This window comes from Talpa europaea (genome assembly GCF_964194135.1).
Source record: "Talpa europaea genome assembly, chromosome: 6".
NCBI classification, from domain to species: Eukaryota; Metazoa; Chordata; class Mammalia; order Eulipotyphla; family Talpidae; genus Talpa; species Talpa europaea.
In genome coordinates, this window is record NC_140072.1 from 27,266,240 (window position 1) to 27,286,616 (window position 20,377).

General features: G+C 37.8%; 1 protein-coding gene across 1 annotated transcript in view; it reads right to left on the minus strand.

The window, feature by feature from the left end:
• The window catches only part of SRBD1 (S1 RNA binding domain 1), a gene marked incomplete at its 3' end in the record, with an annotated part of 172,066 nt that overhangs the window by 58,808 nt on the left and 92,881 nt on the right, over nucleotides 1–20,377 (minus strand). The window contains exon 16 of the mRNA XM_084235269.1: nucleotides 8,129–8,211. Coding sequence (XP_084091395.1) covers nucleotides 8,129–8,211 — 83 coding nt within the window. The remainder of the gene's footprint in view (nucleotides 1–8,128; nucleotides 8,212–20,377) is intronic.

The following is a 20,377-nucleotide window of genomic DNA, read 5'->3' on the forward strand; positions in this document are numbered from 1 at the left end:
CAGTCCTTTCTACAGGACCATGTATTTAGTACATACTGTCACTATGATAATGATGATGCCTTTCCCTTTAATTTAAAAATGTAATAGTTTACAAGTAATTAAATTTATCTGGGCTAATTCCCAAACACCATGATCAACAACCATCTTCAACAAATGAAGAGTTAATCATATACACTGATTCTTTAAATAAAATTAGTCAGAATACAGTTTTTAAACTGTCAGAAGTGGTCCTATTATTTTATTTCTTGTTCCAATTACTGTAATTATTAGCATAACCTAATATTTGGGTTTTCAACATTTTTTTCTAATGTTAACATAATTATATTTATACAAATAGAAGGTTTTTACACTGAGTTTTAAAGTTTAGAATTACATCCAAGATTCTTACTTATGTAAAATAGTTGTCCACATAAAATTATATATAAATATTCAGTAACACACAAATTACTACCTATATGAATTATGAATATATTAAACATTTTTGAATAATATTATCCCACTATTTTTTATCTATAGACCATACATCCACACATAATCAGTAGACTAAAAACTTCCCAAGGGCTCTGTAGCAAACAAAGATTAAATTATAAGAACTTCCATAAACTTACATTTTAAAAGATGCTTCACTTTAATGAAAAGAATCTATCCCAATTAATTCCAATATAATAAAGATTTTTCTTTGATAGATACTATACTGTATTCGTTAGAGGTTCTTAGAAATATTGATGTAGTAACAACTGATGAAAATGCCTATTAAATGCTCCCTCTGATCTGTCCCTGTAACAATTCTTTCCATAAAGAATAGAATATGCACTGTAGATGAGAAGAAAGTAATGAAGAGATAGGTGCTAAATTAAAGAACTCTAGTTCTTTTTTCAAAAGCAACCCTTCAACTTTCTGCAGTAATTTTCACTTTAAGAACATGGACATTTCAATACTCCCTGTTCCTAAATTCTGAAACATTTTTCCTAAAAAGAGATTCATCTAAAAAAAAAATACTAGTAACTAACATATCAGGTTTACCCACCCAAAATTGTAAGTGAGAAGATATAAAACATTATGGTGTATTCACAATATAGTTAAATAAAAACAATAAATGAACAACTTGACTGATAATTTGCCTTTCATTCATTTAATAAATACTTATTGAATTTCCATCATGTGCCAGGTAGGTCCTAGCAGTTGCAGATTTAGAAATGGAAAAACCCTGTCCTCATACAAGGGTTTGTATTCTACTAGAAAAAATACACATTAAACAAAAGAATACTATGATTTTCAGAAATAAAAAAACTAGCTGTTCTGTTTTTGGGAAGGAAGCGGTGTGAAATAGTCTGTGGCGTCTTATTTCCCAGAGAAAATAAAACTACTCTCTAGGTGGAGGAATGACTCCTCCCATTCCCAAGCTCTTCCACCTCTTCCCAGACACCTACAACCCCAGCAGCTTCTCCTTCTCAACTCTTCTCCATTTTCTTCCTTAAGCTATTTCTTAGGCAAGCTGTGGGTATTATTTTCTCAGACATCCAGCTTCTTTGCTTCTCCAGCATCTCTACATTTTACCCTCTCTACTTTTACTTCCTCCCTATCAACAGGTAAACACATTTGAATTATGACCCCCTTAAAACTCTCTTCTTTAAAAATTTGTTATACATTCGTCTAAAGTGCTCACCTTTAGTGCAATCCAGAATCTATTATCTGATTTCTACCCCCACCACTCCACTGAAATTATTCTTGTCATGGCCTCCAACATTTTTTTTTTTAAAGATTTATTTATTTTTATACAAGAACCGGGGTACAGGCCAGATGCGCGGGAGAGTGAGAGGATTCACCAGAGCAGGGAACAGAACAGACAGACTAACGAAATACACTGCTGAGGGGAGCAGCGGGAGAGACAGAAGAGGTCGACTCCGCCATGTGGGATTCTTGCCTGCCGGCCGGGATCAAACCCACACTACAGAGGCTGCGGACAGCTCCACAGTGCGGCGCTCAACTGCCTGCGCCACCAGGGAGGCCCCCAACATTCTTTTAATTAAACATGAAAGACTATTTTCAGTTACCTTATTATCTTTTGTAGCATTTACAATATTAATTTTTGCTTCTCCTAACAGACATCTTCCTTGTACATATTTTGCTTTTTCTTATTTACAACCTGGGTCCATGTTTCTTAAAATCTACTAACTCATAATCCAAATTTTCCCTACTACAAATAGTGTTTCAATGAATATCATGTACAAGCTGTCTTGTTCACATGTGAGAGAATCTTTTAAGAACATGTAAATCTAGCAATGGAATTTTGAGTTGAAGAGAATGTTCATCTTCAGCTTTACTAATTACCAATGCACTCTAGAGTGTTTGTACCAGGTTATAAGTCTACAAATAAGAATATTCCAATGCTCCGCATGATTGCTAACATTCAAATTGTCAGATTAATTCTTGACAACCTGAAAGGTTCCATTGCGGTTTAGTTTGCATTTCCCCAAGCGTTAGTCAGAGTGATATTTTTTCCCATATCTTTATTGTTTTTTTGCATTTCTTCTTTTGTTGATTATCTGCTTATATCTCTTGTCTATTTTTCTATTGAGTTCTTTTTTCTCTTGATTTATAGATCTTTATATACTATGGATTCGTTACAGGTAATATATTTTGCAAATATTTTCTCCTTGTCTTCAGAGATGCTTTAGATTCTAATGCAGTCAGACTTCTTTATTTTCCTTCATATCTATTTAAAATGTCAAGTATAATTTTTTTCAATCACCCATGATAATTACCAGTTTTAAATACTGTGCAAATACCTTAAAGTTTTAGAAACCCTAACAGTGATTTTTGTGCTGATGTATGAGAACTAGAAGGTGAACTTGAGTAGAAAATGAAATTGATCACATAGTCCAAGGTCAATGACACATAAAGAGTAAGCAAACAAGAGATAAAGGAAATTAGATATTTCAATTGTAAATAATTTAAGGCATTATTGGTAAAAGGTCCTCTAAATTATACTAACATTTCACATTTCTTTTAAAGAGAAGAAATGGTATTATACTACAGAGCCTGTGTATATATATGGTTTATTATGTTGTCAGTGATTTCTAGAACCCAAGGAAACTAAAGTTAAATCTTTAACATACAAAGCATAAGTCATCCTGAACTGAAAAAAAAAAAAAATCCAGAATAGAAATTTTAAAGTTAATAAAGTGAGCTCAGTTCAAATTTCCAGTCAAGGTCAATTACTTGATTTTCTTAAATTATAAAAATAGTTCAATTAGGTAACAAATAAATGCAAGGCTAAGTTTGAATTTCATCCAAATACCCAGTATAGTGGAGATTCATGTACAGTTGGTATTCTGGGACCTACAGTTAACGGGGACAAAATGTAAAAACATATTGGCAAGAAACTCATCTATGTGAATAATACCTGATTTTTAGAACAATTTCCTCTATATTGCACCTTTGAGTTTTAACTACTACAAAATTCTGCTTTACTGTAGGGAGAAAAAATGCAGACAAAAATCATCTAAGGGAATATCCACAGGGCAGACTCTTTTCTAATTCCCACTCCACAAAAACCAAACAATTAAGGGATTAAAATGTTTAAAAGAATTTGGACAGAGAATATAGGATAGATGAGGAGTCTTACTGCCTTTTATAGACCTAAACTAAAATTGTACTTCTTAGTTTCTACATGTTAACTATAAAATAGTTTTTAACAGGGCAATGTTACCACTGAAGAGTTGGATTTTTGTGTGTGTGTCTCTACTTAGAACTGGTTCCACAGAAGAGGTAGAGAAATAAGATACAAATTCCCACCTTTGAGACTTTACCAAGAACAATTTCAGCTGCGAAGATGATTTTCCTTTTACAGTGACTCCTCATTATCCATAATAATGAGGAATAAAGATGGCCTGAATAGGGTTCCAAAAATTCATTTTGGAAAATAATTTTATTCTCTAACATCATCAAATAATCTAGCAGAAACACATAAAGAGGAAAGAGAATGGTTCTGTCTTTCACTTTACTGTGAACATTCTTTAACAAATAGAGGTGTTAATGAGCATGAAAGTATCTAAAACATAGTCTAAAGAAGAAATAAGCAAGTAAATCCAACTCACTTAAGTTGTGTTCTCAGGATATGACAAGGCTAAGCTAAACCACCGTTCCCCATGTCCCAGGACCTCAACAGAGCCAAGTCTGCATCATCCTGCTCTCACCCTAGAGTGTTTTTTTGGGAGTAACACCAAGCCACTTTCCAGCAAAGTCTTTAGGGGTCAGTTAGGGATATGTTGTCATTCGACCACACTGGCTGCCTCTCTCTCCAGAAATAATGACAGGCATGTGTTTTTGAAATCAGCTCTGCACATTTCTAAGACAAGGATTGGAGAACTGCCTTTAGCATTTTAGCTGTCATTAACCAAAAGTATTTCAGTTTCTACTGAAATAATAACATTATAGCTTCTATTATTTCATCTAACTATTTAACATTTTTTCTTTGAACAGCTTTCATTTTTTAAATTAGCAATGTTTTTCCAGCTACTCATTTTAAATCAAGATAAATACAAGTGTTACATTTATATTAAAGACAGTTGAGGTCCAAACTAAAAAGAAATTCAGCCCCACTCTGAGTGTATTGTAGGTCTGTTGTATCAAGGCTTAAAAATAAATGGCTAAGATATGGAATGTATATATACTTTACAACATTTTTCCCAATATATATTTGCTATAGAAAGTTTGACAAACAAAAAGTAAAAGAGGGCCTCCCCGGTGGCGCAGCGGTTGAGGGCTGGGTTGCGAAGCTTCCCGCATTCGATCCCCGGCTGCTCCCCGGCCACAGGAGGAGGGTCCCACATGGCGCGCAGACCTCTCCTGCCGCCCGCTGCTCCCCTCAGCAGTGTACTTCGGTCCTTCTGCCTGCTCTGCATCCCGCTCTGGCTCTGGTGAATTCTCTCACCCTCCCGCGCTTCTGACTGTACCCAGTGCTTGTATAAACAAAAAAACAAACAAACAAACAAATAAACAAACATGCCTCTATTAAAAAAAAAAAAAGTAAGAGAGTAAAATAAAAATCCTTAATCATACCAACCAAAGATATAAATATCAAGGTACCTGCCGGGGTGGGGTGGGGGGGTTTTTCTTTTGTTGTTGTTCAGTGTTTTAAAAATACAAATTGGCTTTATTCTCTATCAACACTTTACTGGAATTTAAGAGCAACTTTTCATGTCATTAAGTCCTTATTGAAAGTCTGAGTTTTTTTTTTTTTTTTTTTAAACTATAGTTTTCTCTTTTGTGGTTTTATGGTATGATGATTTCAGGAGCTTGGATCCTTCTGAGATTTGAAAGTTTGTTTTTTTTTTTTTGTTTGTTTGGTTGTTTGTTTTTAAGATTTATTTATTTATTTATTCATTTATACAAGCACTGGGTACAGTCAGAAGCGCGGGAGGGTGAGAGAATTCACCAGAGCCAGAGCAGGAAGCAGAGCAGGCAGAAGGACCGAAGTACACTGCTGAGGGGAGCAGCGGGCGGCAGGAGAGGTCTGCGCACCATGCGGGACCCTCCTCCGGTGGCCGGGGAGCAGCTGGGGATTGAACCGGCTCTGCAGAGGCTGCGGGCTGCTTCGCAACCCAGAGCTCAACCGCTGCGCCACCGGGGAGGCCGAAAGTCTGAGTTTAATGGCTGTATAATATTTCAACTGATGGCTATGCCATAACATATAAAACTATTCCCTTATTGTAGATGCTTTAAATGTTTTGCCAATACAGCAAACTTGTATTTAATTCTTAGCAGTCGTTCTTATTACTGCCTTAGAAAAAAAGTCTCCAAAGAGAGAATGACCAGGTCAAAGGGATGCATTCTTTAAAAATGTATCTTGAAAGATCTTGATTTGATAGAAATAACAATTTACGTTTCCAATAGCAGTGTTTGTGAATGCTCGTTTAACTGTGTCCTTCTCATCTGCAGATGTTTACCATTTCATTACAACTTTACTCAACTATTAGGTTGAAGTAATGTCCCTTCTTTAATTTGGGTTTCTTTAAAAAGAGAGATTTATTTTTTTATGACAAATGGTATGTAGAGATTCTCTACATTTTCTATAACTGTTTTATACACCAACATATAAATATATGCACATCAACAAAAATAACCCAAAACTTCAACAATAAAAGATGTACTAATCATATGCACATATACATCTGTAGCAAATAATTTTCCAGGTTCACCATCCTGCTTTAAGATTCTGTGCTAAATAACCTAGCAAATTCACTCCTAGGTGCATGTCTAAGAGAAATGAAAGGTACTTCATAAAAACAGGTACACCAATGTTCATAGCAGCATTATTCATAAGAGCCAAAGAGAGGAAATAACCAAAGTGTTCTTTAACCAATGAATGGATAAACAAAATGTGGAATATATGCATAACAGAATACTATTCACTCAAAAAAGAAATGAAGTTCTGTTATATGCCACAGCACAGATGAACCTTGAAAACATTATACCACGTGAAAGAAAGAAGCTAGTCACAAAAGGTCACTTTTGTATGATTTCATATGATTTTATTTATATGAAATATCCAGAATTGACAAATCCATAGACAGAAAGTTAATTCATAGATGCCTAGGGCTGGGAAAATGAAAGGGTTTTTTGGGGGGATGATGAAAATATGACTGTGGTAATAGTTTTACAACCTATGAATACACTAAAAATCATTGACTTGTACAGTTCAAATAGATGAATTATATGGTATGTGATTATATCTCAAACTGTCTTTAAAAAGTATGTGGTCTATTAAAATACATGGTGGTTTCTCCTACATGAAAATAATTTTATCTTTTGCTCTAATTCTTACAAAAGTTTTTAATACTGTACATATTGTGAAACTATGTTGTTAAGTAACAGAATGCTCAGGGCAATTATATATTCTTAGGAGACTGTGTCTTTTATTAATAAGAAATATTTTCTTTGACCTATTGAATGCATTTTGCCTTAAATCCTATTTCATCTGATATTAACATGGTTAGGACCTTTTCATTGGTATAAAATATTCTTCTCAACATTTTCTATTGTCAAGATTGCTATGGTTACTCTTTAGTTACTAGCAACGAAAGAGTAAATCTTTAGTTGCTCTTTAGTTACTAAGCATTTATATGCCCATAGCTAGATCTGTCCCTTCAGCAACTGTCATTCCCAAACAAATCGACTTACTATAAAATGGAGAACCCTCCCTACTTAATTCCCAAAATATGACAGATAATTCCAGGCTTTGCCACCATGTAAAAATCCTAACTACCCTAGGACACAGTTTCTTTTTCTGTAACATGAGCATGTAGGTTTGTATGCTGTGTCAAGACTCTTCTATTTCTAGTGGCTGAAGATTCCATGACCCAATACAATATTTCTTTACAGGAGGTATACGGCCTATCACTCAAATTTCATGAAAATTTTATAGAGGGTAATATTTGATTTCATGTTTATGAAGGATTTTAACCAAAGAGGAAAACAATTCAACTCAAGGTTTCTGGATACAACTTAAGCTACCATGGATCCACTTTGCATAGATTTAGTACTGTCCTCAATTACCCAATGAATTCACCACAACCTCAAGAATTAAAAATATAGTAACAAGTACTACAACTACAACTATTACTATTGCACAGTAACAACAATTGAAAAGTTTTAGCTCATAGTTAAGTGATGACCAAAAAACTAACCACAATAATAAAATAGGAATGGATAAATAAGTAAAGAACAGTAGGGACCAAAGGCTTCTTTCTGGAAAATCAATAAAGATTACACTGTTTCTTACTGATTTACACAAAGAGCCAGGATAACACCTCTTGCTCTATATCCCCTCCAATAATGTTAAAAGAAAGGATCTTTTAACTACTATATGATCTAGTGTTTTACAATGATATTTAATGTTTAAATATAATGACAGTTAATTTTAAGTCTGGCTCAAAACCATAAACACGAGGGGAATAAAAAAAAAAGGCCCTCCTTTCTTACAAACTTATAACTACCTTCTCCAAAACTGTATAAACTTTAAAAAGGAAATATATTCCCTTTTACACTTAATCACTATTCCAAGTATGAGTATTGTTCTTTGTATTAATGGATTTCATAGATTAAGTGATGTACACAGTTTTACCTGATACATTCCAACTCCAATGTGTTTTGGTTCAATTTTCACCAGCTCTGCTAAAGGATCTTGTACACGCCTTGCTATGGAAACTGGTTAAAAAAAAAAAAAAAGAAAGAAAGAAAAAAAAAAGAAAGAGGAAAGAAAGAAAAAAGAATCAGAAAATAGGCATGGCTTAATGAAAGCAACATCCAGATTATTGCTTACGTTACCCTCCTCAAAATGCAAGTATTTAATTCTTCATCCCCCTCAAATGATAAACATTTAATTACATTTCAAAGATTCCTTTTATTTTTATACAACACAAACTTTTAGGGTTAATTACGTTACCTGAACACCTAGGCATTCTAAGCACAAGTAGATTGAAATGGTTATACATCTGTGTACAAATAATACACTTTGTTGCTATTGTGACATATTATCTGTTTGTTCCTTACATATAGCATAGTAGGGTACTGACTTCATCCTTGAAAGAATAAAGTAGATGCTTTGTTTTGATTAAATTATTTTGCATTAATCAAAACCACAATGAGTTACCAACTTACATCAGTGAGAATGGCACATATTAAAAAAACTAGCAACAACAAATGTTGGCAAGGATGTAGAGAAAAAAGAACTCTCCTACACTGCTGGTGGGAATACAAACTGGTCCAACCACTGAGAAAGTTGTGTGGAGATTCCTCAACTACTAAAAATGGAGCTTCCATATGATCCAGCAATTCCACTCCTAGGTATCTACCCAAAGGACACAAAAACATTAACTCAAAAGGACACCTGCACCCCTATGCTTATTGCAGCACTATTTAAAATAGCTAAGCTTTGGGAACAACCCAAATGCCCAAAAATAAACTGGATCAAGAAGATGTGGTATATATACACACGATGGAATATTACTCAGCAATCAAAAAGGATAAGGTCATGCCATTTGCAGCAACATGGATGGAGCTGGAAGGGATTTTATGCTCAGTGAAATAAGCCATAAAGGGCCTCCCCTGGTGGCGCAGCGGTTGAGCGCTGGGCTGCGAAGCTGCCTGCAGCTTCTGCAGCACCGGTTGAATCCCTAGCCACTGGCGAGGGTCCCACATGGCGCACAGACCTCTCCTGCCGCCCACTGCTCCCCTCAGCAGTGTGTTTCGTCAGTCTGCCTGTTCTGTTCCCCCCTCTGGCTCTGGTGGATTCTCTCACCCTCCCACGCTTCTGACTGTACCCAGTGCTTGTATAAATAAATAAATAAATCTTAAAAAAAAAAAAATAAGCCATAAAGAAATAGAAAAATATCGGATGGTTTCACTTATAGGAGGAATGTAGAGGAACCAAATAAGAGATCAGGGGGGAGGGCGGAGCAACATGGCGGCGAGGAGACGCTGCGAGTAAGATCTCCCATTAAAAAAAGTTAATAGGGAGGAAAAGCGGCAGGTCCCAGTGAGAACTGGGACACGGAAGATAAACGGACGACTCCAGCAAACTGCCCGAAGAAGAAAGTTGCCATAAAAGAGGACGAGAAGGGAGGGAAGCGCAGAACCCTGCTCCCCTCCCCCGCCCACAAAGTCGGCACTCTCCGACCGGCAGAAAGGAGGGAAACAACAAACCAAAACGGCCAACAAGAAAAACGGACGCAGCAAGTGGGACTGTGAGTGGAAAGGAACTATTGCAGCCACCACACCCTGTGAACGGGAGAGGCGAACCCTGCAGGATCCGCCGCGGAGGTGAGCTCCAGGCGCCATTAAAGAGAGCCACGCCCCCCAGGAGGAGACCAGCACCAGCACACAGCCCCGGCCGCCCGGTAAGGTTGCGTGCGGAAAGCGGCGCGGATCCGGACCGGATCGCAGCTGCCCAGGTCCCCGCGCCTGCGACCTAGGCTTGCGGGGAGACGGCGGAGGCCCTCCCTGAGTGAGCAGGAACAAGGCGCCCAGGCAGGGGAGCGGGATTCAAAAGGCGCCATTCCCGCGCCACTGATCTGGGCTACAGCCCGCGTCCTGGAACTGAGGGCTTTGGAACTGAGACCCGGGGCACGAAATTAGGGGGAGACGGCGGAGGCCCTCCCTGAGTGAGCAGGAACAAGGCGCCCAGGCAGGGGAGCGGGATTCAAAAGGCGCCATTCCCGCGCCACTGATCTGGGCTACAGCCCGCGTCCTGGAACTGAGGGCTTTGGAACTGAGACCCGGGGCACGAAATTAGGGGGAGACTGCGGAGGCCCTCCCTGAGTGAGCAGGAACAAGGCGCCCAGGCAAGGGAGCTGTATTCAAAAGGCGCCATTCCCGCGCCACTGATCTGGGCTACAGCCTGCGTCCTGGAACTGAGGGCTTTGGAACTGAGACCCGGGGCACGAAATTAGGGGAAGACTGCGGAGGCCCTCCCTGAGTGAGCAGGAACAAGGCGCCCAGGCAAGGGAGCTGGACTCAAAAGGCGCCATTCCCGCGCCACTGATCTGGGCTACAGCCCGCATCCTGGAACTGAGGGCTTTGGAACTGAGACCCGGGCACGAAATTAGGGGGAGACGGCGGAGGCCCATCCTGAGTGAGCAGGAACAAGGCGCCCAGGCAGGGGAGCAGGATTCAAAAGGCGCCATTCCCGCCCCACTGATCTGGGCTACAGCCCGTGTCCTGGAACTGAGGGCTTTGGAACAGAGACCCGGGGCACGAAATTAGGGGCGTGGGTTCCCCACGACGGTGGGGCACAAGGCAGACACAGCACCCCAAAGCCGTTGAGGTGTACCCTACCATCCCCGCTCTGCTCCCTGTCCCACGGGGTGGAAAATCAGCTCCCCAAGGGCTCTAGGAGAGATCTCTGGCACCACCTAGCGACTTGAAGCCAGCAGAGGCTCCTGAAGGAGCTAGTGGCCAGCTGGGGAGTTTGCCCACACCGGGCCCCTTCCGAACAAGTAGTCTGAGCCCACAGGGAGAGCGAGCACCCACAGCCGGGGCAGACCAGGTGCGCAGAAGAGTGTGCCTGAGACCAGACACGCAGGGAGTGTGTCCCACATCACCATTTTAGAACAGGGACATTTCTTCAGTAAAGACTACCTGCAGAAGGCTTCCTCAGGAGCCAGAGGTGAGCGGGGGAAGTTCGCCCACGCCAGACCCCCTCTGGCCTGCAGTCCAAGCCCAGAGGGGAGCAGGAACCCACCGCCGGGGCAGACCAGGCGCACAGGGGAGTGTGTCCCTACATCGGCATTTTAGAACAGGGACCTTTCTCCAGTAAAGACTGCTTGAAACTGACAGATGACTCCTGGAAGAACCAGAGGGGAACAGAGAAGCCCACCCAAGATGCCGGCCAGTCCCAACAACACACTGTCCCAACGCATACGGCAAATTAGAAAACAGACAGTAGGGAAGAGAAGAACCACACGCAACCTAGCAACTCTCCAGAGAAAAAGCACACCACAAAAAGAAAGCCAGCCCCCAGATTGCAAAGACAATAACTTGGAAGAATTTCTGAGCCTTCCAGAAAGAGAATTTAAAATTGCCGTGATTAAAAAACTAACAGAAGTCATAAAGGAAAACAATGATAAGGGAAAAATAATCAACGATCAGAAGAATGCAATTGAGTCCCTAGAGAGGGAAAACAATGGTCAGAAGAAAGAAATTGAGTCCCTAAAGAGGGAAGTAAAAGAAATGCAGGAGATCAAAGAATTAATGGAAGAACTAAAGAATTCTGGGAAAAGCAATGAAAGCAGAATAGATGAAATGGAAGAACGAATAAGTAATCTTGAAGACATAGAAATAAAAAGAACCAAAACAGAAAAGGAAAGAGAAGTACGAAGGAAAAAGAACGAAGAAAGACTTCGGGAACTATCTGACTCCATGAGGAAAGGAAATATAAGAGTTATAGGAATACCAGAAGGAGAGGAGAGAGATGTAGGAACAGAGAAAATATTCAAAGAGATAATTGAAGAGAACTTCCCAAATGTGAAGAAGGAGCTGAAAATTGATATACAAGAAGCAAGAAGAACACCAAACTTCCACGACGAAAGGAAAAATACAGCAAGACACATAATAGTAAAGCTCCCAAGAATCCAGGACAAGGAAAAAATAATGAAGCTGGCAAGAGGGAAGAAACAGATAACATTCAAAGGAAAACCAATCAGGCTGACATCAGACTTCTCCGAAGAAACACTACGGGCAAGGAGAGAGTGGAGGGACATAGTCAACAGACTCCAAGAAAACAGATGCCAACCAAGAATACTCTATCCCGCAAAGCTCTCCTTCCTCTTTGAAGAAAGAATATGGACCTTTCCAGACAAACAGAAACTCCGGAATTTCATTGCAACTAAACCCCCACTCCAAAAAATACTACAAGGAGTCCTAAAGCCAGAACCTCAGAGGGACGAATAACAATGAAAGAAGGCCAAAAAAAAAAAGTTATTAAAAGAATAAATAAATAAAATCAAAGGAAAGACAAACACAATGGCAAATACAGATGTTAACATATCAATAATAACTCTGAATGTAAATGGACTAAACTCTTCAATAAAAAGACACAGAGTTGCAGCCTGGATTAAGAAACAAAACCCAACCTTTTGCTGTCTCCAGGAAACACATTTAGCTACAAAAGATAAAAATAGGCTCAAAGTTAAAGGATGGAAAACAATCCTACAAGCAAATGGACCAAAAAAGAAAGCAGGAACAGCTATACTTATATCAGATAAAACAGATTTCAAACTCAAAAAGATAAAAAGAGACCCCAAGGGTCACTACATTATGATCAAGGGGACAATACTTCAAGAAGAAATAACACTCATTAACATATACTCACCAAACGAAGGAGCACCAAAATATATCAGACAACTGTTGTCCTCTCTGAAAACAGACATCAGAGAAAACACATACGTAGTGGGAGACTTCAACACACCACTATCAACAATGGATAGATCAACAAGACAAAAAATAAGTAAAGAAACTAAAGCTCTAAATAAGGACCTAGAGCAATTGGGCTTAACAGACATCTATAGAACACTAAACCCCAAAAAAACGGAGTACACATTTTTCTCAAGCGCACACGGATCATTCTCCAGGATCGATCACATACTGGGGCACAAGACAAACATCAACAGATACACCAAGATTGAAATCATATCAACCATCTTTTCTGACCATGAAGGCATCAAACTAGAAATAAACCATAAAAAGAAGGCAAGGAACTTTCCTACCTCATGGAGATTAAAAACCACACTACTGGAAGACCATTGGACTAATGAGGAGATCAAAGAAGAAATTAAAAAATTTTTTGAATTGAACGACAAGGAGGACACCAATATCCTAAATGTATGGGATGCAGCAAAAGCAGTAATAAGAGGAAAATATATAGCAATAGAAGCTCACATCAAGAAACAAGAAAGAACGCAAAGAAACAACCTAATCTCGAAGCTCAAAGATCTAGAAAAAGAACAACAAAAAAACCCCAAAACCAGTAGAAGAAAAGAAATAATAAAAACCAAAGCAGAAATAAATGAAATTGAAACTAAAAAAACAATCCAAAAGATCAATGAAACCAAGAGCTGGTTCTTTGAAAAAATCAATAAAATAGACAAACCCCTAGCCAGGCTCACAAAGGACAAAAGGGAGAAAGCACAAATAAACAGGATCATCAATGAAAGAGGAGAAATCACAACGGACACAGCAGAAATCAAAAGAATAATCAGTAACTACTATGAACAGTTATATGGAAACAAGTTCAACAATCTAGAGGAGATGGACAAATTCCTACAACTCTACAATCACCCAAAGCTAGATAAAGAAGAAATAGAACACCTAAACAGACCAATTACAATTAGCGAAATTGAAATGGTAATAAAACACCTCCCCAAAAACAAAAGCCCAGGACCTGATGGATTTACAAATGAATTCTACCAAACATTCAGAGACGAATTAGTGCCTATCCTTCACAAACTCTTCCAAAAAATTGAGAAGGAAGGGACAATACCAAACACGTTTTATGAAGCCAACATTACACTAATACCAAAACCGAACAAGGACAACACAAAAAAGGAAAACTACAGGCCAATCTCCCTAATGAACACTGATGCAAAAATCCTCAATAAAATTTTAGCTATCAGAATCCAACAATGTATCCATAAGATAATTCACCACGACCAAGTTGGATTCATTCCAGGGGCACAAGGATGGTTTAACATCCGAAAATCAATCAACGTTATCCAACACATCAACAAAAAGAAATATAAAAACCATATGATAATATCAATAGATGCTGAGAAAGCTTTCGACAAAGTGCAACACCCATTCATGATAAAAGCCCTTGAAATTCTTGGGATACAAGGAACATACCTCAACATCATAAAGGCCATCTATGACAAGCCAACAGCCAGTATCATTCTCAATGGTGAAAAGCTGAAAGCAATTCCATTAAGATCTGGAACAAGACAAGGATGTCCACTCTCACCATTGCTTTTCAATATAATACTGGAAGTCCTAGCCAGGGCAATAAGACAAGAGAAAGACGTCCAAGGAATCCAAATAGGAAAAGAAGAAGTCAAACTATCACTATTTGCAGACGATATGATATTATATATAGAGAACCCCAAAAACTCCACAGAAAAGCTAATTCAACTCATCAATCAGTTCAGTAAAGTGGCAGGATACAAAATCAACACGCAAAAGTCAGTAGCCTTCCTATACACAAACAATAAATCTGAAGAAGAAGAAATCAAAAAGACCATCCCTTTTGTTATTGAAACAAAAAAAATCAAATATTTGGGAATAAATCTAACAAAAGAGGTAAAGGACCTATACAAAGAAAACTATAAAACACTGTTAAAAGAAATAGAAGAAGACACAAAGAAATGGAGAGACATCCCCTGCTCATGGATTGGAAGAATAAACATTATTAAAATGGCCATCCTTCCAAAAGCAATATACAGATTCAATGCTATTCCAATCAAAATTTCAATGTCATTCTTCAAAGAAATAGAACAATTATTGATGAAATTCATATGGAATCACAAAAAACCCCGAATAGCCAAAGCTCTCCTGAAAAAAAAAGAAGGGAATGGAGGCATCAGACTCCCAGACTTCAAACTATACTACAAAGCCATAATCATCAAAACTGCATGGTATTGGAACAAGAACAGACATACAGACCAATGGAATCAAATAGAAAATCCAGAAATAAACCCACAGATTTATGGTCAACTAATCTTTGACAAAGGAGCAAAGAATATGCATTGGAGCAAAGAAAGTTTGTTCAATAAATGGTGCTGGGAAAACTGGGTCGCTACATGCAAAAGAATGAAGCTTGACCACCACCTCACACCATACACAAAAATCAACTCAAAATGGATTAAAGAACTAGACATAAGACCTGAAACCATAAAATATATAGAAGGAAATATAGGCGAAACACTACGTGATTTGCACATCAAAGACATCTTTACAGACACATCACCCAAAGCAGTGATAGTGAAGGCAAAGATAAACAGCTGGGACTACATCAAATTAAAGAGCTTTTGCACAGCAAAAGAGACAATAACAAAAACAAAGAGAAACCCCACCAACTGGGAGAACATTTTTGCACCCAACACTAATGATAAAGGACTGATCACAAAAATCTGCAAAGAGCTGATGAGACTCAACAACAACAAAGAAAATAATCCAGTCAAAAAATGGGCAGAAGAGCTTAAAAGAAACTTCTCTGAAGAGGAAATGCAAATGGCCAACAGGCATATGAAAAAATGTTCAACATCACTTGTCATCAGGGAAATGCAAATCAAAACTACCATGAGATACCATCTTACACCAGTGAGAATGGCACATATTAAAAAAACTAGCAACAACAAATGTTGGCGAGGGTGTGGAGAAAAAGGAACTCTTCTGCACTGTTGGTGGGAGTGCAAACTGGTCCAACCACTGTGGAAAGCTGTGTGGAGATTTCTGGACCTACTAAACATAGAGCTTCCATATGATCCAGCAATTCCACTCCTAGGTATTTACCCAAAGGACACAGAAACATCAATTCCAAAGAACACCTGCACCCCTATGTTTATAGCAGCACTGTTTACAATAGCTAAGCTTTGGAAACAACCCAAATGCCCAAAAATAGATGACTGGATCAAGAAGATGTGGTACATATATACCATGGAATATTACTCAGCATTCAAAAAAGATAAACACATGCAATTTGCAGCAACATGGATGGCGCTGGAAGGGATCATGCTCAGCGAAATAAGCCAAAAAGAAAAAGAAAAATACCGGATGGTCTCACTCATAGCAGGAATCTAGAAAACTTAAATAAGGGACCAGGAAAATGAATAACTATAAGATAGTGAAAATCAAAATCAACAAAAAACTATGAACCAGAGACACTTTTAGGGGGGCGGGAGGGGAGGGATTGGGGTCAGAATGGGGGGGCTGCAATTGTATGGGGAATATAACAATAAAATTTATTTAAAAAAAAAAAAAAAAAAAAAAAAAAAAGAGATCAGGGGGAAAAAAGTAACTATAATAAAGTAAAAATCAAAATCAACAGACAACCATATATCAAGGGAGGAGGAAGGATGAGGATAGGGAAGGAGTGGGAAAAGCACAAGGGACTATGGTGATGGTGCACAGGTGAACTGGTGGTGGGAATTTCACGGGGAAATCATACATTGTACAAATATGAAGAATGGTGTAATAAATATATAAAAAGTAATTTTGCATTATTATAAATATGACATATATTTATGCAAAAAATATCCTTGTTAGGACTACATCCTGTTAATGATAAATAAAGATGGAAATCATATCTTAGGTCAATGAAAGATCCAGATGAGTCCAGGCTTTGCCACTGTGCAACAATCCTAGCTACCCTAAGACAGTTTCTTTTTCTAGTGAATACACCTGTATTGCCTTGAATATGATTGTAAGATTATCTTGTGACATGATCTCCTTGCATTTCAACTGCTTGTCTCCTACACATACACTATCCTAATCACACCTCATTCCTGACCATCACAATCAGTGTTCAGGAGACATTCCTTTATCAGTATCATGATTTTACTTGGTTATCATTTATGTAACCATTTTAAATCAACTATTAATAAAATTTCACATCTAATGTGATTTAGCTAGGGAAAGTTACATAATATAAATGTTATGAACACTTCTAAAAGTTGCTTTTTTCCTAAGCAGCAGAGTTTCATTGCGCCCTTACACATAAAAAGTTTTTATTTTCTAACACATGAAAGCTAGTTGGCATCAGCTACTCATATAGGATAGATGGAATATAAATTCATTAAATAAAAACATGAAGGCTATCAAAGGAAATACTGTGTGTTTTTGTGTTAAGCTGTTCAAAATCTGGCAACAGAAGCCACCACATAACAAGTGATACCAGAGTCTTCAATGATCTGTACCACCCCTCATCAGATATTGAAATACTATGAAGATCAAGTTCACTGACCAACCATTCAAGTTTACTTCATATCTTTTAACTCCTAACATACAACAAAAATGGCAGCTTGCAAAACAAACTTAGAAAACAACAGTTGGTATCACATAATCTACCTATTTTTCCTCACAAAAGAGATGGGAATTCCAAGGCTTTCTGATCAAATCTTCCAAATTAGTGCAAGCATTGCAGATTACAGGAGAAATGCTTTCCTACATTTATAATTACACATTAAAATACAAGCTGCCAGGAAATGACGGATATTCTCTAAAAGCAATTTTAATTCTTTATTGAAATAAGAATTTTCAAACACATATACATACACTGCCAAAAAATACTCGCAGATTAAAAAAAAAAACAAAAACCCTACAACACTAAACCAAGTTAAGGATATAGTCATGAGAATATTTACTGTGTAGGAAGATAGTATTCAAAGTTCAATAAAAGAATCTCAATAATAATTATGGCTCTCAAATCTATCTCTTAAGGAAACCTAAACTTAGAAACTGGTTAAAGAAGTTTTATCAGTTGGTGACTGTGGGGGAAATCCCATATTTTAAAAATTTAAAAAAGCATGAAAGAATTTTAAACTCTTCTACCAGGTTTTCTCCTCTCTGGTTTATTGCCTTGTTCATCTTAACATTGCTAAATACAGCACCAATAAATTGGAAATGATGACTTAAAGGTAACATGCTAATTTTTCAATAAGTCGTAAGTGACTCTGGAATAACAGTGTTCCCTATAAAAAAAAGGTCAACATAGATCCTAATATTTCTAAAATTGATGTTTTTCTTCTAGAAGCTTTTCACTCTATGTAGCATAAATAACTAAACAGGGTAGAGGTGGGAGGAGAAGAAGGGAGGGTGATGAATATTGTTTTAAAGTAGAATTCAAAAAGTCATAGGCCCAAACTTTGGAGAGAGGATGGTGCTGTTCTCCTGCTGGCAGGATAACCAAGAAACGAGTTATTTAGTAGGCAGAAATAATGCACCTGTTGGTCGAGAATGGTCAGGCTGACAACAGACTCCTGAAAGTAAGAGGCCGATAGGGTAGCTCAGGCAAAGTGAGTTTTAACAGATTGCTGGTGAACAGAATGGAGAGGAAGAGTCATGGCTCCATACTTGTGGGCACATTCACATTAATTTTGAGACAGAAAAGGTTAGGAGGAAACAGTGAAAGAGGCAGAGTATGAATGGTGAGGAAAGCACAGTAATAAAAGTCAAAAGATTTCTGGAAAATGTTAAACATAGAATTACCATATGTCCCCAAATTTTTACTCCTACGTATACTCAAGAGAAATGGAAACATATGTCCACATAAAAATTTATACATGAATGTTCCTAGCAACATTATTCATAATAGCTGAAAAATGTCATATACCCATACAATAGAAAACTAATTGTCAATTAAAAGGAATGAAGTGCTGATACATACTAGAGCATGGATGAGCCTTGAAAACAAGCAAAATCAAAAACCTAGTCCCAAAGGCCCCATATTATATGATTCCATTTATTTGAAACAGTCAGTATAGTCAATCTATGTAGACAGAAAGTAGATTAGTGTTTTCAGCAGTAGGGGGAAATAAATGAAGGGGAATAGAATGCTAAAGGACAAGGGGCTTCTATTTGGGGTGATGAAAACATTCTAAAATTAGCAGAAAAGGTTATACAACTCTGACTATACTGAAAAACAAGTATTTGTTGAGTACCTGTTTTCAATTCCTTTTCAGTACATACCTAGAAGTGGAACTGCAGGACGATATTGTGTTCTATGTTTATCTTGGTCTAACACTTTTTAAAGCAGACTTTCTATCAATCGCTTATTTTAGATCCACCTTCAGTCCTCCCAAAATACTCCAAAGGTACTTGATTTCCTGAACCTTACAGAAGCACCATGATCTATTTCAGGTTAGTTCTCTGTTTTCTACAATGTTTTCTACAAAGCTACAATTCAACTTCCTTAAGTTGGCTATAGCACTTATTACCCAGCTACCTACTTTCCAGCTTCAAAACTATTGTTGCTATTATTCTTCTTCCATTCACTTTATCCTATGAGTTTATGCCTTTACTCTATCACATGACTATCACTTTAATAGAGATTTCAGAAGGGAGTAAAGGAATAAAAGGTATAATATATCTTCCATTTAAAACCAGATTCTATAATAAATATTATTACATCATCTATCTATTAATCTACATATCTCATGTATACTGTATTTCTTATGGGGGAATATAAGCATATGTGTGTGTGTGTGTGTGTGTGTGTATAAAATCATACAACCTTAGTTTTTCAATAATCTAATACGCTAATCAAGAATATGTAATAAGGAATGTCATTTTTGTCCTTTTAATACCCATATTAATACTGAGGTTGTGTTATATTCTGATACAATGACATCAATCACTGGATTGATGTGATTGGCATCAGTTACTAGGAAAAGAAATACTTCCAGTCAGAAAATAGGAATTGAAATGGAAGTAGGCCCAAAGAAACCAAGACCGGAGATACAGAGATTCTTTCATTTTATGCCTATAAGACCAAACTTGAAGACTCAAAATGTGTAGGTAGATATTTTGAGTTGATGTGATCAAGCACAGTCATTGCCACATGGAAGTGGGCTGACACAGGAGGCAGGCACACCTGCAGTGAACCACAAACTAGACTCAGACAGACTTTGACATCAGAGTAATAGGATCCCATAACAATTCCTCTTTTATTATCTCCTGTTCTGTTGGAATGTTGCAATCTTGTCTCTCACCTATAATATTGTGATAGGAACCTACTCACATGGAAGAGGAAACAGCAGTGGGAAGTCTGAAGAATTGCCAACTCCTTCACCAATTTATTGAAACACCCTGTTAGCATATACAGCCA